We start from the raw sequence: 24,629 nt of genomic DNA on the forward strand, positions 1-24,629 counted from the left end.
TTTTAATTTGGGGACATGCAAAATAATTAAAAGTTCTCTCCTGAACTGCACCTTCACTTCCATTTTTCTCTTCAGTCTCTTTATTTTGCCCTGTTATCCATCTCTCTCATGACTTTAATACTCAAGATTGAACAAAACTGTACTTTACAATACAATACTCTACAATACTACAATATCTTTATAGAAAAATCCTAATACTGTACACGAGTCATGTTTTTCCCTTACAAAAAATTACCATGCTTTTATTAGCCTATATAAAAGTAAAATAACCTTTTTTTTTTTTTTTTTTGCAAATGGATTTGTATTTATTTTTAAATAAATACATTTGTAAAATAATTTTACATTTTTGGTTATCACAGTTAAACAATAGTAACCATTTTCTCTGGATTTATAGTTAAATATTAAAATGTTAATTTTCGTAAGGGTTGTGTTGTTGTCTGTCGTAGCTCCCCCTAAACCTATAAAAAAAATCGGAATTTTTTTTCAGCTAAATTACTACTGTAACATTACAACAGATAATAATGATGTCCTTTATATAGTATTTTGAGTGATGACTGATGAGCAACGTGCTGCTGCTTGAATAAATAAATAAAAAACAAAGACAAAAAAGCATCTTTACAAATGAAACTGACCTGAAACCCTGAACAGTAGTTCTGCTTCTCTGCTCCAGCAGTCCACTCTATTCTATTTTATTCTATTCTATTCTATTCTATTCTATTCTATTCTATTCTATTCTATTCTCTCTCTCTCTCTCTCTCTCTCTCGCATTGATTACTCTGATCCAAACCGTTTGTCGGAGGCGCGGATAGCGCGCGAGTCATGACTAACAATTCACGATTTATTAGAGATTTAATTATCAAATGGCGGATTCGCAAATGATCGCTTTAGTACATTTGGCCAGAGGTGGAAAGAGTACAAAAATATTCTACTCAAGTAAAAGTACCATTACATTAATGAAATTTTACTTAAGTACAAGTAAAAGTACCAGTCTAAAAATCTAATCAAGTAAAAGTAAAAAGTAGCTCATTTAAAATTTACTCAGAGTAAAAATTACTTAGTTACATTTTAACAGTGGGAGGGAGTCAAAAATGGGACAGGCCAAGGTTGTCAAACTCAGTTCCTGGAGGGCCACAGTCCTGCACAGTTTAGATATAACCCTAATTAAACACACCTGATCCAGCTAATCTAATAATTTAGGTTTATTTGAAAACTACATGATATGTGTGCTGGAGCAGGGTTAGAACTAAACTCTGCAGGGCTACGGCCCTCCAGGAACTGAGTTTGACACCCCTGGGATAGGTCTATTAATCTCAAACTATTGTAGTTGTTTTTAATTAAAGGAATCAGTTATTTAGAATAATAATACATTTGGGCTGTTGCCAGGGAAATCAGTATCAACAAACTAATTTTTAATGCAGAGGAAATGCAGAAGATTAATTGGAAGTGGCATTTAGATGTATCACACTGTGTAGTGCTGGACAAGAATGCATTTAACCTGCAGTTACAAATGCATGAATAATGTTTTGATATACAAGACATAAAATGTTGAATACTCATTTGAAATAATAAGAAATTAATTATTTAAAAAAATCAAAAGATAGCCTACTTTAAATGTGAAATTAAAATGGCCAGTATGTGTCAGCAAGTCACTGTTAATAAGTGAGTCATTGCGATTGAACCGAATCATTTAAACGTTTGATTAATTCAGAAACGAAACACTGTCACGTTGCTCAGAGACGCAAAACTGTGCTTTGGTGGCTGTGTTTGGAATTATTTTCTGTTGTAGAAATAGAGCTAAAAAAGGCAATATGGTGTCTAAAACGCAAGTCTCTTAATTAACTTGTTTACTGAACTGTATGTATATATTCATGATGATTTTTGGAGGAAAAGATGGCATTCTTTGTGTGATTTTGATTTAATATATGAAATTATATAAATATTTGAATTTTCTGCCCCTATATCTTCAATTTTGTGATCATTCTAAATGCATTTTAGGAGACTGAATCACACAGTGAAAGAACGCACTATAAATGCGCGCGCACATCATTAAAACAAAAATAGCACACTCCTCACCACTGTCTTTTTGGCTAATTTGTGCAAAACCTCTTGCTAAAATGTCAAAGCTTCATTTTAACCACCAATGCAACGATGCAATTATTTAGCTTACCTCTTCTTGCGAAGGGTTGATGTCTTGTCGAGATTTTATAAGCTGCTAGTTTGGTCTTCCTAGGCAAGTACAGCATACACAGCATAATAGAGCATACATATGGCCAGGGGTTCACTTCATTTCCTTCGAGTTCAACTTCAGAATATGACGCGGTTTCGTTTTCAGCGGTGTCTGCACCACTAACGCCTGTTTTGTCCGTCTGCATCTTTCTTATGATTTTAGCGTCAGTTTGCCCTCCTGCCCATTATTTACTGCCGTAGTTTCCAGGGAGCGATTTATTTTTTTTATTTTAATTTTTTTTTACTCAGTAATTAATGTGTTTTCAAAATGTAGCGAAGTACAATACTTCAATCAAAATATACTTAAGTAAAAGTAAAATTACAAATTTAAAAAATTACTTTAAAAAGTATTAGTACACAAAAAAGCTACTCAATTACAGTAACGCGAGTAAATGTAATTCGTTACTTTCCACCTCTGCATTTGGCAGGCTATTATACAATAATGATATTAAATAGTGGGGCAAAATCGGCTGCCAGGCCACCGGGAATTGTCCCGGTTCTCCCGGTGTCCAGTCCGCGCCTGATCTCCACAGACACGCAGAATGTGCAAGTCATATTTTGCATTTTTGGGGCTTTATATTTACAGACACTAGTCCATGTCATGTTTTGATTCAAGTGTACTGACCTACTTTTGATATAGTCATCCAAAATGTGGCATATTCCGTCCGCGTTAGGCATTCCGTTTTTATGACTGGATTCTACGAACCAGACTGTGTTTCCGCATCCCGGAAATTATTAGGGCGGTATGTCTCAGAATAGTCAGTGCAATTTGGGAAAGAAATCAGTTAAATCTGTATGTGGATGTGTGTAAATATTCAAATGTAATCCCCTTTGTAATCGTAAAAAATTTCATAAGTTACTGTAATTTAATTACTAATTTTTTCTTAGTAACTGTAACTAATTACAGTTACAATAATTTTGTAATTAAATTACGTAACGGCGTTACATGTAACTAGTTACTCCCCAACACTGTTTCTGATCAATTTAATGCATCCATTCTGAGTAAAATAATTGTTGTTGCAGTGTTGCCTACATAGTACCTCAGATTCATCTAGCTCCCGTTTCCCATGATATGAGGTAGAAGAAGAAATTTAGTGAGGAGATGAATCCGATGAATTAGAGGCTTTAGTGAGCAGGAGCTGAGAGGGCGACTCTGCAGGTTTGAGGGGAGAAGATGAGCTCTCTCATTCTGTTCACGTCCGGCACATTTCATGCCCTCTGCAAAGCTGTTCGTCTCGGCCCACTCCACCCTGCACACGCAGAGTTATGTACCGTACACCATATGCTTCACATCCATCAGCACAGCCAGCTGCAGGAGGGAGGGGGAGCACTGCCGAGCCCATGGGATACCCAACCTATGGGCATGTACTTAAACATATGGGCTGGAGGGAGTTTGATTGTGACTTGTGATGTTTTCATTGTTTCTCTTTTTCCTCATGTCGTTTCTGACCTCTGTTTACTGCTCTAGTATTCAGTTTAAAATAGTACTAACCTAAAAAAAAAAAAAAAACCTTTAGGATTTACATGAATACAATTTCCCCTTAGACATGCCTAGTAAAGTTACAAATAATTGCAAATGAAGTGCAATTAACATATCTTAAATGGGAAATTTTCAAGTAAAAACAGTATTTTCTTGCAAAACGATCACCAATAATCTGTTTCATTTACAACATTGTACACTCAACTGTACTTGCATTGTTTTGCTCATTAGATTAATGCACTCAGCTTGTGTGTGTGTGTGTGTGTGTGTGTGTGTGTGTGTGTGTCTGTGTGTGTGTGTATATATATATATATATATATATATATATATATATATATATATACAGTACAGACCAAAAGTTTGGACACCCCTTCTCATTCAAAGAGTTTTCTTTATTTTCATGACTATGAAAATTGTAGAGTCACACTGAAGGCATCAAGGGCTATTTGACCAAGAAGGAGAGTGATGGGGTGCTGCGCCAGATGACCTGGCCTCCACAGTCACCGGACCTGAACCCAATCGAGATGGTTTAGGGGTGAGCTGGACCGCAGACAGAAGGCAAAAGGGCCAACAAGTGCTAAGCATCTCTCGGGGAACTCCTTCAAGACTGTTGGAAGACCATTTCAGGTGACTACCTCTTGAAGCTCATCAAGAGAATGCCAAGAGTGTGCAAAGCAGTAATCAAAGCAAAAGGTGGCTACTTTGAAGAACCTAGAATATGACATATTTTCAGTTGTTTCACACTTTTTTGTTATGTATATTATTCCATATATAATTCCAAATGTGTTAATTCATAGTTTTGATGCCTTCAGTGTGAATCTACAGTTTTCATAGTCATGAAAATAAAGAAATATCTTTGAATGAGAAGGTGTGTCCAAACTTTTCGTCTGTACTGTATATATATATATATATATATATATATATATATATATATATATATATATATATATATATATATATATATATATATCTGTGTGTGTGTGTGTATATGTATTTCAGTAGCATGAAAATACGTATTGGTATATTAGGGTTTAAATTAAATATATTTTACATTTAAAAATATATATCATTGAGGTTCACATTTTACAACACATATTTAGCATGTACTTTAAAAATATTTTGGGCAACAACAATTTTTTTTTTTTTTTGCTGTATGGGTGTATTTTATTTTTAAGTTGCAATATGGATAAGGCCTTTATATTTTCTCACCTAAATCAGAATGTAAAGCTTACTTTTTAACTAAAGGCACTAGTCCGAAAACAAGCAGTAATTGCCAATGCTGATTTTTTTTGCAGTCATGTTTTAAAGGGGATGCATTTTTAATTGTACAAACCCTATTTGGAAGCTGAAAACATGCTTTATGGCTGTTGCTAGGATTAAGCAATATCAGACGCTTATGAAGGGGATGCTGGGATAGAGATTCAGTGTTTGGCTGCCCCCTGCAGTGAACAGGAATCATTGCACAAGGGCAGAATGAGTTTGACCTGAGAATCAGGAAATATACAGTGAGCCTGAAGTACAATGGAGTGCAAGAAGCGTGTTTCTGCGATGACCAGTCCTGGTCCAGTCCCTCTTCAACTTTCTTTCAGTCTCGGCCTCTCTTCTGTCTCTCTCACTCTTTACATCTGTTGTATCCCAATCAAAGTTTGGCAGTAGCGAAAAAGCTTGAGGCTTGGCAGCTGTAGAGCTCATGTCAAACTTTATGTAGCTTGAAAGTGCTTTTCAAAGACTTAGATTTCTTAGCTGTTTCATTCTGCCGCAATATCTCTTCAGGACGTGACGAACCCAGCAGCATGTGGCAACATTCAGAGATTTGTGTTATTGCGTACAAAGCCGTCGCATCATTCTTTCCTTCTTTAGGGTCATGCTTATGCGTAACATCCACGTTTCTCATCCGAAGCCACACACGATATTGCACAAACACAGATAGAATCGTGTTGAAATAATGTTTGGCTTTCTTCCGAGGCTTGTTTGTGGCTCTGGGGGAGGGGGATGTGCTCGTCCTTATTGTTCCTCTCCGGAGACGAGCAACTTCTGTCATCCTCAGCGGCAACGTCTGCATCACTCTATCGATCAGCTCCATGAATCGGAGGGCAGAGAGCGAAAAAAAGACAAAAAGACAAGCTGAGGGATATAGAATGCCTGTAAAAAAAGAGAGAGGAGCGGGGATGCTGGGAATTGTTTGTCTTGTTCAGAGATGTTAGGCTGAATGAACTCGACTGTCGGTCGTCCTTGATTTACGCGCGCTGTGGATAGACGACGTGTCTCCAAACACAGCAGGCTGTTATCGCTAAAGCAGCCTTTAATTTCCAGCAGCTCACAGTATGATAAAGAAAAGTCATACGCGTATGTTCAAAATGATTAACCTGTACATGACGTTTATGAACTTGGCCTGTTCTCAAAGCTATTGACTGGATGCTTTTTTTCTGTTGGAAACACCTGTGCCTTGCACAGTAGAAAAGGTGCAATTCACTATGCAAATATGCAGAGGACGTCATCGTTGTCAATTAGCATTCAAGGTCAGCAACAATGCAATAGAATGGAACAGAATGCAGGTGTAATGCTTTGTCTTTTAACATGACATTCATTAAAGAAAGTGGTGTTTATGGCCAAATATGACTCAAACATTAGTTTTAGGTTGGAAAAATTGTATAATTTGTTCAGGGAAATTTATTTTATTAAATGATGATTATAATTATATTATATTAATTATGAAAATATAATCATTTATCACAAAATGTTTAAAAGCATTGATGAATATATCTTAATCAAATACAGTATATAAAAAGGCAAATTTAACCAATTTATAATTTGATTTGAAAGACTCATATGCTTACAAAGAATGCATTTATTTGATCAAAAATATAGTAAAAACTAATAATATTATTAAAATTTAAACTAATTGTTTTCTATTTGAGTATTTTATTTAAATATAATTTATTCCTGTGGCGCAAAGCTTAATTTTCAGCATCATTACTCAAGTCTTCAGTGTCACATGATCCTTCAGAAATCGTTCTAATATGATGATTCGCTGCTCAAGGAACATTTCTTATTATTATTAATGTTGAAAACTGCTTAATATTTTTGGAAACTGATACAGTTTTTCATTACTTTTCAAAGAATAGAAAGAACAGCATTTAGATAGAAAATAAAAATTCAAATAGGATTGAAAATAAATTGTAATCAAATTTTTAATTTCATCTTTAAATAAATAAAGTACTCTCCCCAAACTTTTAAACAGTAATGTAATTTTATTAGCTATCAAGAAGGAAAGTCTGTGCAGTGCAGCCTTCCAAACACTTTTTGGCACATCCTAAAATTCGGCTCCGCTCCACCTGTGTGCGCAACCGCGGCCACAAAGAAAGCCGGAAGAACCGAGAATGAAAAAAACAAAATAATATAAACTACAGCAGTTATGGTCTATATGTTTCAATTTAATGTGCTTGTAATGATAAATTATTTTAGTTACGCTGCCCAAGGAGGACTTGAGCAGTGTTGTGGTGGCCAGGACATTAGTAAGACTGCTGCCGTCAGAGGAGGCTGTGGCCATTAGTCAATAAATTAAAGAGTAATTACAATGGTTTCTGCTTCTGTGACTCTATCTGTGAGACCTCACACAGGTGGAATAGAAATGTGTTCAGAGACCAGAGAGAGAGAGAGATGTTTCTGAATCTAGCTTCAATAGATGAGAGCAGAGAAAGTTGGCCAGAAAGTTCCTTTCTCCTCCTCTCCTTAACTCATTAAGATCCTGATGAAAGGATGAAATGTTCTCTGTGAGTCTTTTAGCTTCAAGGAATCACCTTCACACTTGCATATACTACAGGAATCTTAAAAGACCAGTAGAAAAAACAGCTTGTTTTCTAAGGTTCCGAAAATTACGAATATGTCAAGTTAAAGACCCAAAACTTTTATTTACCCATTGTCGTATTGTTATGATAGATATGACAGCATAACTGTTTTATTACTAATAATAAATGTTTCTTAAACAGCAACAGAATAGGATCAGGCGACACTGAAGGCTGGAGTAATGATGCTGAAAATTCAGCTTTGCATCAAATTACATTTTAAAATATATTCAAATAGAAAACAGTTCCAAAAAAAAAATATATATATATATATATTACTGTTTATAATTTAATTTTGATCAAATAAATGCAGTCTTTTAGTCATTTTAAAATCTTATCAACCCCCAGACTTCAAAATGCTACCTGATCTCGTGATGAAAACATACCTGTGGGAACATTTTTGTAAGGCGCAAAATATGTAGCACCTTACGTTATAATGTTATACGTTTCATGACATATTCGAAGTGAAATGTCCACTGAGTGGTGCTAAAAGAGTGTTAGTTTTTTTTTCGTCCGGAACATACAGTATGTTCATGTCACGTTGATTTTGTACGTTGCCACAGTTCTGACTTGAAATGTTCATTGAGTGACGCTATAACTCTAAAGGTCTGTGACGTTTTCAATTAACATACCATCTGCACTACACCTAAACCTACTCGATAGTATGAAAAAGAAAAAAGAAATGGGCATAAAAATGCAATCACAAGCATGCCGTTTTAGCTTGCTTTTCAAGCTTTCATCTCATTCATCGTGAATCATGTTTTTTTTTTATGAGATTCGTAGCCACGGATTCCGCGTCCTAAGTCCAATTCCTTAACTGAGCCACCAAGCAAGCTTGTTACATACCGAAAGTGAAACATATGGCGCTGTTATCAAACTGCAGCGATATGAACGTATGGCTATTCTTTTTTTATGTCTTGCGAAAAAGTTCCCATAGGTACGTTTTCATCATGAGATCAGGTAGTCTAAATGTCTACTATAGTATATCCATATGTAAGGTCTATAAATTCAATGAATATAAGGGAATCTATTATTCCTGGCCCATACTGAACTTTTGTCTCACAGTAGGACACAAGCGCTTACCTTCCCATCCAATAAAAGTCTCAACATGGCTATACCTGAATCCACTCACCTGCAGCGGCAGCAGAGATAATCCCATCCGCAGGTAAAAGCACACTTGCATTAGACAAATCCCCAGGTATTCTCACCGGAGCCAAACCAAGAGATGCCCGGGGTTGTTCTGTGTGCACTCAGTGCCTAATAATATATGACACCCCTACTGCTCCGCTTTATAATACTCAATCATAGAGCGCAAACATATTCCACTGACAAGTGTGAACAAGAGTTAGTGCATACTGAGAATAAGCAATCACATCTGAAATCTGCAATGGCAGAGTGAGAAACTGAGAAAGGGGGCAAGATGTCAGTTAACTAACACTATGAGTGTAAAGCTAATTAAATTATCTTAATTTGTTAGTTTTCTAATAGTTTGGTGTTTGACTACATTATGTATATGTTTATAGACTTTTTTCTAGAGTTGGAATTCATTTATTCATTTATTTAAAATAGTACATAAAGCATTTATTCCGCAATAAATATTTTGCCTTGCTAATACCGGGTTGGACCCCCTTTTACCTAAGTGAACTCATTCTCATGTTCAAGAAACCAGTCTGAGATGATTTGAGCTTTGTGACATGTTGCATTATACTGCTGGAAGTAGCCATCAGAAGATGGGTGCACTGTAGTCATAAAGAGATGGACATGGTCAGTAACAATACTCAGGTATGCTGTGGTGTTTAAACGATGATCATTTGGTACTAAGAGGCCCAAAGTGTGTCAAGAAAATATCCCCCAAACCGTTATCCACCACAACCAGCCTGAACCATTGAGACAAGGCAGGATGGATCCATAATTTCATGTTCTTTAAGCCAAATTCTGACCCTATCATCTAAATGTTGCAGCAGAAATCAAGACTCATCAGACCAGTCAACGTTTTTCCAATCTTCTATTGTCTAGTTTTGGTGAGCCTGTGTGAATTGTAGCCTCTGTTTCCTGTTCTTAGCTGACAGGAGCAGCACCCGATGTGGTCTTCTGCTGCTGTAGCTCATCTGCTTCAGGGTTCGATGTGTTGTGCATTCAGAGATGGTATTCTGCATACCTTGGTAGTAACGAGTGGTTATTTGAGTTACTGTTGCCTTTCTCTATCATCTCTAACCAGTCTGCCCATTCTCCTCTGACCTCTGACATCAATAAGGCATTTTTGTCCACACAACTGCCACTATCTGGATAATTTCTCTTTTTCAGACCATTCTCTGTAAACCCTAGAGATGGTTGTGTGTGAAAATCCCAGTAGGGGATTTCTCATGTCCTTCAGTTTCACTCTCCATCTCATAAACAGAGCGGTAAAGACACACACAAACATACTGTGGTCACTTCCTTATTCTGCTCATCATCTAGCCATGCTAATGCATTTATTTGAAGCATTTTCACTCATGCAGCCACACACACCCCTCGAACGCACAACCACCCACGCTCCCACGAGACTCTACTGGAGTGAACAACTTTCTCTCAAGGGCAAATGCAGAAGTTTAGCAGAGCTAGACAGTGGCAGCATCAATACTGAACAGTGCAGGTGTGTGTGGGGCTCCACTAGGTATGTGAGATGCAAGCTGTAAGTTTCTGACAGCAGAAGAACTCTCCAGAATCTGCCTCCTTCTCCATGGGATTCCCTATTATCGCCAGAGACACAAATAGCCTTTGAATTGTGGGTAACAGGTGTCCGGAAGTCACAAACAAATTATGTGTACGTCTAGAGGAGAGCCGCACAGAGCACAATGTTTGTTTGGACAAAGCCAGCTGTCTCGCAACCTTTTTTGCGACTTTCATCAACAGCTGCCTCATCTTCACTAATGAGGTGTAATCTTAATAGTGTGACACCCCCTATGAGACGGGCACCGTGCCATTCTGACGGGCTGACATGGGTGGAAGGTGTCACTGGCTTAACGAGGGGCGTAAATCTGACACCGCGGGACCAAAAAAGGTGCTTTATCGGCCCGTGGCGAGACACACACTCTTTTATAGAAGAGGAGCCGAGAGACAAAGAGAAGGAAAGTTTAACTACTGCCTGCAGTGAAAGAGCCTCTTGTGTTTGGGCCCGCGGCTCACCCAGCTGCGGGGCCGTGACAGCTGTAAATGCAATGAGACACCTGTGGTGCCCACCTGCATGCAAATTCAGCCTTGATTTACGGCGTGTAGATACGATAAGTTATGGTTCTGGTAGTAGCGTGAAAGTTACGTCTCAGACAGTTGCAGGTGAGTGAATCCCACCCATGGAGCACCAGCGTCTGACCAAACCATTACTGCACAGATTCCCGGAGTATAACCCACAGTCCTTAAAATCAAAATCAGTTTATTAATAGAAATTATTTTTTCACAAATACATTTTTTTATAACATTTTATAGAATTATGTCATTTATTATTGGTTAATATTTATAATTTTTTATTTTTAAAATGTATTTTTAATATTTATTAAAAACAATATTAATCTTGGCAGGTAATTCACAGCACAAACATATAATTGTGTACAAGGTTATAGATTAAAATCCAATATAGAGTTTTTTTTTTTTTTTTTTTGTAATGCAGTTATTTGCAAGTAAATTATATATACGAGGAGAACAACACTACTATTCAAGTGTTTGGGTTAATTAAGATTTTTTTTTAAGTCTCTTGTGCTGTCCAATGTTGCATTGTTTTTATACAAAATACAGTAAAGAAGAAAAATTTATTATTATTAATTTTGAAATTACTGAAAGTGCTGCTTAATATTTTTATGGAAACTGTGGTCTTTTTTAAAGCAAAAGTCTTTACAGTGGTTGTGAATTCATTAAATTCTTGCTGAATAATTTTTATTTATTTTCATGTTATTATTTTTTATATTTAAATTGTATATATATATATATATATATATATATATATATATATAAATAGAAAGATATGGGCAAGTTAACGTTAACACATTAATTGATTAATCCGACAAATTATTTTATCGTGCCTTAACGAAGTTTTTTATTATTATGAAAGTCCGTTGCTCGCTGGCTCTTAATACACATACAGACAAATCATGGGTCACAGGAGGAGATGCTTCCGATCAAATTATTTGGCTAAGCATCACCATTCCCAAACCACTGTCCATTGTTATTTAAAGCAGAAAAGAATGCGACGAGCTCATAATCATGACATTATAAGTTGGAAATAGGAGGTTTCCGACAGCAGAGAAGCGCTCTCACTCAACACCGTGGAGTGAATCATTTTGTTAACTTTGTGGTTTATTAATTTGAGTCGTATTAGACGCGGTAACACACATTCCTCTCACAATATATTGCTTTACAGATTTATCAGTGGGTCCCGCGATCGTGCAGGTCGAGTCTGTTTAATGTTATGATCAAGGCTCTGGACTCTGAACATAACTTGTCTTTCTATAACAAACTATAAAATATTTCTATAAAAACGTTAATGTCCTGGCAATGACAAATATCTCGTTTCATATTTAATTTAATTACATTAATGTTATAAGTTGAGATTTAGGGTACAATAAATATTTTAACTGTTTTACTGTGTAAAAGGAACACTGCTGTAAAAAGCACCTTACTGTGTGTGTTTGCAAACCATATAGTCATAAAGCAGTAGGCCCACTTTTAAATGAAAAAGTGCACAATACACTAATTTTGAACGCATTATTAGTTTTGTGCATAACAATGTGATTAATTGCGATTAATCACATACAATAATGTGATTAATCATGATTTAAAACAATTTAATCATTGCCCAGCACTAATATGTATACAGTACAGACCAAAAGTTTGGACGCACCTTCTCATTCAAAGAGTTTTCATGACTATGAAAATTGTAGACTCACACTAAAGGCATCAAAACTATAAATTAACACATGTTGAATTATATATGGAATTATATACATAACAAAAAAGTGTGAAACAACTGAAAATATGTAATATTCTAGGTTTTTCAAAGTAGCCACCTTTTGCTTTGATACTGCTTTACACACTCTTGGCATTCTCTTGATGAGCTTCAAGAGGTAGTCACCTGAAATGGTCTTCCAACCGTCTTGAAGGAGTTCCCCGAGAGATGCTTAGCACTTGTTGGCCCTTTTGCCTTCTGTCTGCGGTCCAGCTCACCCCTAAACCATCTCGATTGGGTTCAGGTCCGGTGACTGTGGAGGCCAGGTCATCTGGCGCAGCACCCCATCACTCTCCTTCTTGGTCAAATAGCCCTTGATGCCTTCAGTGTGACTCTACAATTTTCATAGTCATGAAAATAAAGAAAACTCTTTGAATGAGAAGGTGTGTCCAAACTTTTGGTCTGTACTGTATATATATATATATATATATACATATACATACTGACCCCAAACATTTGAATAGTAGGGTATATTTTATGTTTGTCAAATAATCAGCACTGTTTTTGGCCTTATTGAAAAAGAAATTATAATTTCTTTCATATATTTATACAAACACAAGCCTATTTCGATAATGTCTGTTTTAGTTAAATCTCACCTCTAAACTACTCATAACAATGCTTTTTATGTCCATTTCTTTTTGTTTAAGTGGACTTTCTTGACTAGAATAAGCATCTAGAAGAGACGTCAGAAGTCTGGTTATGTGAGAATATAGGTGATTTTTAAGGGGGTTGAGGAGACAAAGAGGCTCTCTGAAAGTGGCCTCCCGCCGACTGGGGAGATGAATCCAGGAAATGGGGGTCACAAGCATGTGAACCATGAGTGACTGCTGGCTGATGCAGCGGTCATTGATATGCACGTCTCTGCTGGTATTTGTGGTGAGGGTTTGGAATGAGGCGAGAGCAGATGATCCAGCCCTCGACTGATGCAGTATTTATAAGTCAGAGCCTCCCCAAATGAGCATTTGGACAAAGAGGAAGCACTCGCTCTCTCTTTTTCTCTCTCTTCCACTGTGAGCGCTATTTATCTTGCTGGTCTCTGATAAATGGTGGATGGGTATGCTGCTCATTCATTGGTGTAGCTCTCGTTGTCTCGCTGTGTCAGCCTTTTCTACTGCTCCACCACAGCGCTCTCTAAACTATTCATGAAGTGCTCGTCAAACACCGTTAAATCTAGATCAACCCTTAAGGAAAAGGTTTGTGTGTTGACAGCTGCGGCAAATTTCGGATGCCAGGTTTCCAGTGCTAAATTGTGAATGTCTATCAGTTTGCCTGAGGAGAAGATGCAGTGATGTCCAGAGTTTTGCTTGACAGCTGGTTGTAGCATATGAGAAATATGTATCAATGTTGTATCGGAGGGATTTGTTTTGGGATAGAAGAGATTCGTTTGGATGTGCTCCGTCTTAGAGACACACGTCACCCTAAAGCTCCTGTTTATCCTCGTCAGCTGTTCATCTGATGGTCCCGTTTCACAGACGCACACTGATTTTGCCCAGTCAATTCTGAGTATGCAAACACACTCACAATCAGATCCTATCATTTCTAGAGAACTTTCTTTTTTCTTATGTAGTTTTGTGCATGTTTATGGAGTGTCATACAACCCACCAATGTTTCTACCAGTTCACTGACATATTATAAATTGTAAAAGCAATTAAATTACTAAATAATAATAGAAAGTAAAATCTGGTATAAAAACTGTGTGTGTGTGTGTGTGTGTATTGTTGACTGTACAGTATTGGTCAATGGGCTGCAGTGATAGAACAGTACTCCCTCCAACATGTCTCCACATGACTGAATAAGAGCTGATCCATTCCCATGTATTGATAGGAATAATATGAGACACAAGAAAGACTAAATCCACAACGCACACCCTCCTCTCTCTCTCTCTCTCTTTCTCTTTCTCGCTCTGATTTTCTATTTATTTTGCCCTCTCTCACTGGAGAACCATGAGTGTCAAGAGGATGGACAGAAAGAATATTAAAAGAGTATTATGAAGAAGAGTGGAAAGTACATACAGTGGCCCCAAAAGTATTCAGACACTTAAACATGTCTGAATGTCATTGCTTTAGATTTCTCCAGGTATTATAAGTCTCCATTCTTAAATATAATGCCCATTTTCGCAATTCAATAATGAACAAAATGAAACCCCATCCTATTTTATTCCCCTCGTTGAATAGCTTTCACTAAAATGTGTAACATTACAGAAGTAAAATGGCCTGTGGCTGTGAATGCTGTTTTGTGTTGACTTTAAGTGTCTGAATCCATTTTGAGGCTTCTGTACAATCTGCATGTCACAACACAGATATATTGGGACGCAGCCACCAAGAGAGAGAGCGAGTTGAGAGGGATAAAACCAAAAAATAAAAATAAATATCCAACGTCTCTCATATCATTTCAAAAGATGAATCTAATCTCACTGCAATCAGCTCCCTTGCTCTACAGCCTGTCTCTCGCATGATCGTCAGCAGCAGTCTCTCGGCACGCTCCCATCGCCTCCCCACAGGCCACGGGCGCTTCGCTTTGCGGTTATTAACCTGAACAGTGGGCGCATCTGAGTCTAGGTTAATAAGCTGCTGTCTTCACCTCACTCTTTGTCGGGAGAACAATGTTGTCAAGCCTCCAGAAATTGGCAATTTACAACAGAGATGGAAATGGAAGGCAAGGTACTCTTCTGTGGAATGCTTTTTATAGCCAGGCCCACTGACGGTGCATTGCTCTCCCACAGCCTTTTAATGATGGATATGAAATTACAGAGGTGTGAGACTGAGATGAGATGGGAATGAGAATGGACAGAGACAAGACGAATGGTTTTTTAATAGGGATTAAGCAGCAGCGAGTGTACTGTTCTTTAATTAGACCGGGTTTAAAACGGGTCTGAGCCGGATAAAAAAGCTAGATATAGGTGTTGGCGCCAACTGGCAAAGACAAGTCTTGAGAAACTTCATGGTAAAGATGGCTGTTTTTACATATAATGCATTATAAATGTTGCTGATACACAGTAAGCAAGTAATTAAATAGGTGAAGTGTGTGTATGTGTGTGTGTGTGTGTGTGTGTGTGTGTGTGTGTGTGTGTGTGTGTGTGTGTGTGTGTGTGTGTGAACCTGGACCACAAAACCAGTCATATGTAGCACAGGTATATTTGTAGTATTCATCATTAGGATGAAATCATTAGGAAATTAGGTAAAGATCATGTTCCATGAAGATATTTTGTACATTGCCTACCGTAAATATATCAAAACTTCATTTTTGTTTAGTAATATGCATTGCTAAGAACTTCATTTGGACAACTTTAAAGGTGATTTTCTGAGTATTTAGAATTTTTTGCACTCTCAGATTCCAGATTTTTAAATAGTTGTTTAAAAGATTTGCCCCTTATGACTGGTTTTGTGGTCCAGGGTCATTTATATATATGCAAAAGTCTTAAAGTTTTACCAAAAACAAAAAAAAAGGTTGTAAAAGGATAGTTCACCCAAATTAGTAACCCTTGTGTCGTTCCAAACCTATAAAATCTTTGTTCATCTTCGGAACAAAAATATGTTTTTTCTGACCCTCCATAGACAGCAACACAACTTCCACATTCAAGGTCCAGAAAGGTAGAAAGGACATAGTTAAAATAGTCCATTTGACATCAGTGTTTAAAGCGTTATTTTATGAAGCTACAAGAATACTTTTTTTTGCACAAAGGAAACAAAAATAAAGACTTTATTTATAAGGTATGGTAGTTGCGTTGTTGTCTATGGAGGGTTAGAAAGCTCTCGGATTTCATCAAAAATAAAGTGATTGTAATGCCTATTTCCTATCATTTATCACAAAACTGTGATAGAAACGATAATCGAAAAAGGATTATTGTTTCAAGTGGTGTATTATATCTCTGACCCCTAACTCGGCGGTTCAGCTGGGAAGTACTTGATTGAGCTGTTTGAAGCATGTGTTGGTTTTGATTGATTTTTGAAAGCACGTCTCTCCTTGCTCCAGCACGCAGCACAAGGACACAACTCCGTCAGGACACAGAGAGGAAACTACCACTATAACAACAGAGTGGAGATCTGCTGCTCCTCAAAGATGCCGTGCTTCCTGCGCTGCCTTTTTGTAATATCCTGCGGTCTGCCGAAAATTAATTTGACTCCCTGTGGGTGTGGAGTTGGCTGAGAGATTGAGGAGGGAAGGAAGGAGGTTGAAGTGTCCTATGTATGTGGAATCATGGACAGGTAGCAGCCCCTTCCCCTGACAAACACAGATAGTCCACAGTCTATTGCTGATGTATTCATAAGTCCTGCACCACCAATAACTTAATTAACCCTGTGTAGCAGCCCACTGCTTACTGTCCCTTCCACGGCAGATAACACACAGGACACCATGCAGGAAAACACATCATGTGTCTTCCTCGCTCTCTCTTGTATCTCACGGTTCTGTGCAAGAATGTGTGGCGAGATTGTGGAAATGTTCTAGGTCTCTCATACAACAATTGATGGATTTCTATCCATGAGAAACATTTTGTTTAACCTAATAGATCTGGAATTAGGAACTGTTGTTCCTTAAACATTTTTAATGTTCCGAAATAGTTTTTTTTAAATTGTTCCATCCGTCTATCGGTCTGTCTATCTGTCTGTCTGTTTGTCGGTCTGTCTGTCTGTCATTCTACATTCTATGTTTCATTTGTTCTATTTATCCATACATCCATCTGTCCTTTGTTCTATCTTTTAATTGTTCCATCTATAATTCCATCCATCCATTTTTCTATGTATCGTTTGCTTTATCCATCCATTGTTTGTTCCATCCATCAATTGTTCATTCATTTGTTTTATCTGTCTGTCCATCCATCATTCTATTTATTAATCATTCTATATGTCATTCCATATATCCTTTGTTCTATCCACCCATTCATTCATCCAACATTCATCCATCCATCCATAGTTCTATATACCATTTGTTCTATCTCTCCATCCATCCATCCATCCATCCATTGTTCTATTTTGATCATTTTATCTGTTGTTCCATCCATCGAAGTATTGTTTGTTCTATCCATCCATTCATCCATCCATCAATTCATTGTTCATTTGTTTGTTTGTTTGTTTTATCTGTCTACAGTATCTATCATTTTATCTATTGATTGTTCTTGCTATCATTCCATCAATCCATCCATCAATCCATCCATATGTTCCCGTCATTTCAATTCCAGTTCGACTTCCTGTGTTTTGCAGGCAACTCAGTTTAAGTTCAAAATTTTGCAACAGCAAAGCGGCTCTAATGCAGCCTTGATTTACGCAGAACCGAATCCTAAAGGTTTAATTGGCTTATTTTGCTTCCCCCCACACTCCCCCTCTCTCAGTGTTGGACATTTTTTTTTTTTTTTTTTTTTTATTATTATTATTTTGTGTCATGTAGTATGTTGGAACCCGGGGGCAAAGAAAACAGTTTAAAAACATCTCCAACATACTCAGCGTACTGTTTCTAGTAATGATTTAATTAGGTTTAATAGCTTCCGTGGCTTTACCCTTTTCACACTCATCCGTTTAACACAATGCCGAAGCCTCAACGCGATTTTCCCTGAGGGCCGAAACTCAGTGCCGTCTTTCCATTACTGTTCACACCACAGCTCCAAATGCCACCACCATTGATAACCCCCAACCCCCAGAGGGAAAGCCTGAAAATGAGATGATCGGGAAGCCCATCGTATGCTGCAACTCCTATATGCAATTATTCATCCATGAATGCTCTGGCCTTTCCATGCCCTTTGGAAAACTCACCCTGACCAAATGCTCGCTGGGGTTGCTCGGTCTGGGGGCGTTGTGCATTTTAAGGTTAGTGCTTGTTGCCTGTGGTTGCCTTATTGATCCCGGGCAGCCTGGTGCTCTCTGCTTTTTGGAGATAAGGCAACAGACTCGACCCCCTCCTTATCCCACTGGCCCCGCCAGACTTACAAACACAAACACCCAATTTCTAATCCACTTGTGGGCTGCTGAAGACAGACAGGCCTTTATTTATAGCCTTTCAAGCCGTCGTTAGGGTCCGCCGTTCCGATAAGCCATGTAGGGACATCAGTTTTCTTGTTTGGAGGCAATCAGATGTAGACGAAGCCCTCCACCCATCACTGTCCCGACCCCGTCTGTTTTAGCCAACCGAAGAAGAAGGAGCCGAACAGACCGAAGCGCCAGGTGTGGATGGGATCAGTGTTCTGTAATGCTGCTGAGCATGACAAAAGGATCAAATTCATGTCTGATACTGTGTGATAGGATATAGTGGAGACTACAGATGTAGTGCCATGAATCGCTCTTGGTTCCAAATATTTACAGTCAACATGAATTTTTAAATTGACCCCGAATGTCTGCTGGAATGAAATTAAATGAAATTAATTCTTGGTCTTATTGAGCACAGCCCATAACTGGAATTCCTTATCAACGGTGTAAAAAAATTATATATATATAACTTTGATTATTTTTTTTTTTTCAAGAAAACATTTTTTATACTTCAGCACATTTCAGTGTATTACGTAAATCTACTTGAGATTTCTGAGTGAAAAAAAATTTCTACACATTTGCTTGCTTTACCTCTTTATGGTTAATTTTACCTAAAATTTAAAAATAGCTATTTAGTCATTGTTTAAGGCTGCTGTTTGAGGTTTCATGGTTGGGAAGGTTACTTTGGAAATGTAATTGGTTACAGAATACAATTAACCCTATTTAACATGTTAACATTTAAACAAAAATAACATTTTAACAAAAACATTTAAAGCAGGCAGGGTTAACCTCACAGCAGGACTCAACACTGAATACTGTCAGACTTTTGAAATTCTTGAATTAAGATTATACCACTTTATTGTAAAGCGCAGGCACCACAAAATCAGACTTCACCTCTTTTTACTTTGCGATCATTCTGAGGTTAAATACAGATTTAAAATCATAATAAGAAACCTTTTAATAGCTATGATACTGTTTATTTAATTCAAAACTTTGCATTTTTGCATGTTTCCTCAGTTCAAACTTAATCCAAATGCAGGCATGAAGTTGGTTTTTAAAACACATTCTCGGTTCAGTTCTGAATCTGCCACAGTCTTGCTTCACTGCCATCAGTGGCTGCGATTAGCAATGCATCTTGATAAGACGCTTGAACACTGATGGAACCTTCTCTCCAGAAACACCCTCAGATGGCAGAAATCAAATTCTGTTCAATCAGACCAACAATTACATTAGATCCCATCCGATAGCAGCGCACCGATGGTGCATGTGCTCATCCGCATGTGTTTTTGCGTTCATGTGTGCCGCAGTCCTGTCACCATGGTAATGAGGTGATTGATTGATGAGTGTGATTGCTGACATTGAGGGGTGGGCAGGTGGGAGAATTCATGGAGGGTGATTTGTTACCGCCTGCCACCTCTGTTATCGCTTATTAAATCAACAGGCAAGGTGAGGAGATATGAAAACAGGCGGAGAGAGGCAGCACTCCTGCAAGGATAAACAGCTCAGCTTCTGTGCCATATGGAATTCCAGTCCTTTAGGTGGCTAAATGCCAACTTGACTGTACACACACCAGGAGCCTCTGTCTGTTAACAGATATCAGATGCTCTGGTGGTCGAGTCAAACATTGTGATGTTCGGATAAGATGTGCCTGGAGTCTATTTGTGTATGTGCGTGTGTAATGCAAAGGTTGCACTACTTTATTGTATTTATGGGATTTTATTAATGTAGGTTTATTTGTTACCTATATTTGGCCATGTATACTGTACCTTTCTAAGCAAACTAATTCCAAATTTAGTTATAACATCCATAAATAAAACAAAAATATATTATTCATGCTAGCACTAAAAGGTATTATATATATATATTAATTATATCAGTGTTGTTGTTTTTTTTTGTTTTTGTTTTTTTCTTTCTCTACCAGGATTAAGTAAATAGTATTTGTTGAAGACTTCAGGTAGGTTAAAAGGCCAATAAATAAATTGGGATGCCAAGACCTAAGACATGTTAACAAAAAAATTGGATAAAAATAGAAAATGCTCATTTTCAAAATACATTCAAGACCAGAGCTGAATGGAAATTACATTTAATTGCTTGCTATTTCGGAACAAAAGGCAGTATACCGTTTAATCTACACATTATTTAGTAAGCAGTATTTGTTCATGTTCACATCTTTGTATTCTACTTCAGCTAAAAATAAATAAATAAATAAAAATACAAATAAATATCCGAGATGTGAGGTGAATGCTAATGAAATTGAGTTACTTTTCAAAAGGGTAGCATTTTACTGTTGTAATCATTTATCATTGAATAATACGTTTTTTTTTTTTTTTTTACTAATTATTTATTTTTTTTAAATTGCCAGTGTACAGCAGTGTGTATTATTGAGTATTTCAGTATTTCTTTGCATTGTCTGCATCATTTGCTAGCTGCTGCACCACGGCACTGATACCTGCACATTTTCATCCGTTTATCATCTGTTTTCACAGGAGATCACTTGCGCACATGTTGGCACATCCTGAATTTGGCTTATTCATAACTGAAGCCTCGTGTAATGCGTTTTGCGTTTATCGTTGTAATTGCGACACTATTTCCATAGTGTCTTTCAAGTATAAACAAGGTTTTAACAGAAAGCTCACACACAACCACAGCACAGGCGCTTTATTTATGTGTAAAATGAGCAGAATAAAATGAATAATTTAGAAAGCTGTGGCGAGAAGACACTTTCTAACTCTCCTGAACATTTCCCAGGTTGCTAGAGGAAAATCGAACATGTTGCCAGAACATGCAGCTGTGCAATTTCGCCCTTTGATATTGTATTATAATTGGTGCCTTTAAAAAAATACAACTGCTGTGAATTAGGGTGGCCCGCAAAGTTATTCCCTGATTGCATTATAATATCCTTCTAAAACACGTCAGCACTCAAGTGCGACTACTACAGATTTTATGAATTATGAATACATTCTAAAGCATTACAATCCCATTTATTATTCATTATACAGATATCTAAAGCCCTGCTGAAGTCCTACACGGTCATATCGACTGCCTGTGTTTAATCAAACATATGCCGTCCTTTGAATAAGACAGTATTACCAACTCACATCCTTTTAAGAACATTTCTTCCCTGCCCATATTTTCCATTTCTGTCTGGTACATTAAGTCGCTGAAACAGAAGAAGCGTCCTGTCATCCGAGTGTGATAACAGAAGGGTTAGCTTTCCTTTTGCCCTGCTCTCCATGTATAAATATGTATAATTCTGATAAGATTAATTGGATCGCCTAAGTACACAGAGAAGGAGAGAGAAAGAGGACACAGAACAGAGCTCTTGTTCCGGCTGCTTTTCGGAAATGTGCTCTGGGCCCACCTCACATTCCCCTGCTGAAGTGCTTAATTTTTTCCTAGAACAAACTGTCTTCAATTAAAAAAGAAAATGGCTCACCCAAAGGTCCCGAGGAAAAGAAGCCGAGCAAATGGCTTGAACACACTGACGATAAATAGTCCTGTTAAAATATTAAGCATTCTGAGAAGTGTTCGATACAAAATGCTCACCTGTGTCTTAATGGGAAAACATATTTTTTGAGTTTCCACTGCCGAGAGAAATTATAATCACTCACTGTGTGAGGGAGTCTATTGGAACAATTCTCCCATCATATTTCACAACAAAAGAAAAAACAAAATCTAAATAGCTTAATGAATACAGGGAAAAACAGGAAATTATATAATGTTTAATTACATACATATGTTTTTATATGTTGAGTCTTGGTCATTGTTTAATTATTAATTTATTTGTGTGTGTGTGCGTGCGTGCGTGCGTGTGTGCGTGCGTGCGTGTGTGTGTGTGTTTGACCCTGGAGCACAAAACCTGTCTTCAGTAGCACAGGTATATTTGTAGCAATAGCCAAAATATGTATTATTATTATTATTATCATTATTCATGCTCCATATTTTTTTAAATCTTAGTCCTTGAAAATGCAGTGTGAATTCTGACTTATTCAGCTATCTCGTCCCCGTTCTGATTTTATGAATAAAAAGTGTAAATGAGTCCCAAACTAACTAAGAAAAAACAATTTTTTTTCTGATGGTTTCTGAGGCTACACGGCATGGCATGTGCTGGCAGGGCACTTCTGCTTTCCACATTTGTTTTTGCAAACGGCACCCAGGAAACATTCCCATGGCATCGGTCGTCACCGGTGAAAAATGAGCACAACCAGCCAATGCACATGACAGAACCTATAAACAGTCATCGAACCAATTCCCATTAAATACAGTCCCAAGACCGATTGTTTGTGTGTCAAACCAAGAAGTAGGCAGAGAAGAATTCTCTACAAATGCAGAGCTGGCAATAAACCTCCAGTATAAATAGGAATGGACGGGCCACATAAAGGGCCTCAATGTGATATTAATCCTGCTGCTGCTGCGGTCTTGAAGGCACTCCGTCAAGCTAACGTGTTTTACTCCGTCTACGGTATGGTTATGATAATAATGAGCTGTAGGTTCCTCACATCAGCTCTGAGCGATAGAGTCTCGAGTCATTGGTGTGTTAAAGTGTTTTATTATTACTGGAATTATGAATTATTTGGGGGGAAATTCTTTCTGCACTCATGAGTTTATAAATTGGTAGGTTGGTTTACTCTGAATGCTCTATGCTGTAAAATATTCTGTGCCAATAACTAGAGGGAGAAAGTGGTGGTTTTTTTTGTGTATATATATATATATATATATATATATATATATATATATATGCTTAAAGAATCAACTTTTTTTAATAAAATAGTGTATTTTAATTTAATTTAATTCTTTGCCTTTTAATTATATATAAATGCAGAATAAAGGGTTATAGATAAATATATATAAATATATATATTTTTTTGTTTTAATTTCATTCCCAGTTCTGTTTTTCATATATATATATATATATATATATATATATTTATATATAATTTTTTTTAGTTAATACTGTGTAGTTAAAGAGCCATCTTTGAAATCAGTCAGTTCTTTATATATTTCTTTTATATTTGTATTATGTTTCATTTTTTAGTTTTACTCTCCCGTATATTTCACCTTATTAGTTTAACAAAAAAACAAAAAAATCACTACTATTATAGTATGTGTTTTGTGTTTTGTGTGTGTGTGTGTGTGTGCTAAAACAAATCCATCTAAACTCTCCCTTTTTCTCTGTCTCAGGCCGCAAAATGGGTCTATGATCCTCTACAACAGGAAGAAGGTGAAGTACAGAAAGGATGGCTACTGCTGGAAGAAGAGGAAAGATGGGAAAACCACGCGGGAGGATCACATGAAGCTTAAAGTGCAGGGAGTCGAGGTGAGAGGCTGTTTGCTATTAGTAACATGATACTATCACCATCTCTCCAGAAAACCTCACAGACTGTCAAACCATGAGGTTTTTGTGTGCATCTGGCTTTAGTGTCATCAGACTGATTGGAAGTACAGTGATTGTTCCTGAACCTAAATTGAGGAGAAAACTGGTGTCTGTTTTTTCACAAATCCTTTGATGGTGCTTTCATCACGTTAACTTGTATAAGCTAGAATGTGTTTGTGAGTGTATGTCCATTGCACATGACCTTTCTAAGAAATGAACCCCCCTTGCGTCCCTGTGCGGATGACTCTAATGTGTCAGCTCAGGCGTGGCCCCTTTAAATGAAGAACCGTAATGAAGCATGTCTCCGGTCCCTGCGTTCCTGCTCACTGCCTCTAATGAAGAGAAATGTCAGCACATTGGCGATTTAGCGGCATGATAGAACGAACTCATGGATGAGTGCAGGCCTCGCCGGTATCCTCTGATGCTCTACCTATCGAGTCGTTCACCTGAGCCGTGTGCCTTGATCTAACTGAGCTTTATGAGGACAGTTGAAGACAGAGACAATATTTAGCGTAATACATTGCTGGCATGTGTAGCCTTTACAGGGTTAGATTATGCAAAGATTACAGTTCAGTCACTGTTTATTAGCAATTATGTCATTCCAAACCCTTGTGGCTACTATTTCCTCTATGAAACACAAATCATAATGTCCAACCTGCGTGTTTTTTTTTTTTTCTATACTGCTGATGTTAATATAGCAAATGGGGCTGTCAAAGTCAAAAATGACAACAACAACAAAAAGAGTAGCATTAAAGGATCATAAATCTTGTTCATG

The 24,629-nt window shown here is 37.3% G+C and overlaps 1 protein-coding gene across 9 annotated transcripts in view; it reads left to right on the forward strand.

Annotated features, from left to right (window-relative positions):
- Positions 1–24,629, forward strand: part of LOC132126593 (calmodulin-binding transcription activator 1-like) — a 315,141-nt gene that overhangs the window by 177,769 nt on the left and 112,743 nt on the right. For all 9 annotated transcript variants that reach the window (XM_059537948.1, XM_059537954.1, XM_059537946.1 and 6 more), the window contains one exon: positions 23,662–23,797. In XM_059537948.1, the coding sequence (XP_059393931.1) occupies positions 23,662–23,797 (136 nt within the window). The remainder of the gene's footprint in view (positions 1–23,661; positions 23,798–24,629) is intronic.

Source organism: Carassius carassius, chromosome 44 (assembly GCF_963082965.1).
Source record: "Carassius carassius chromosome 44, fCarCar2.1, whole genome shotgun sequence".
NCBI lineage: Eukaryota > Metazoa > Chordata > Actinopteri > Cypriniformes > Cyprinidae > Carassius > Carassius carassius.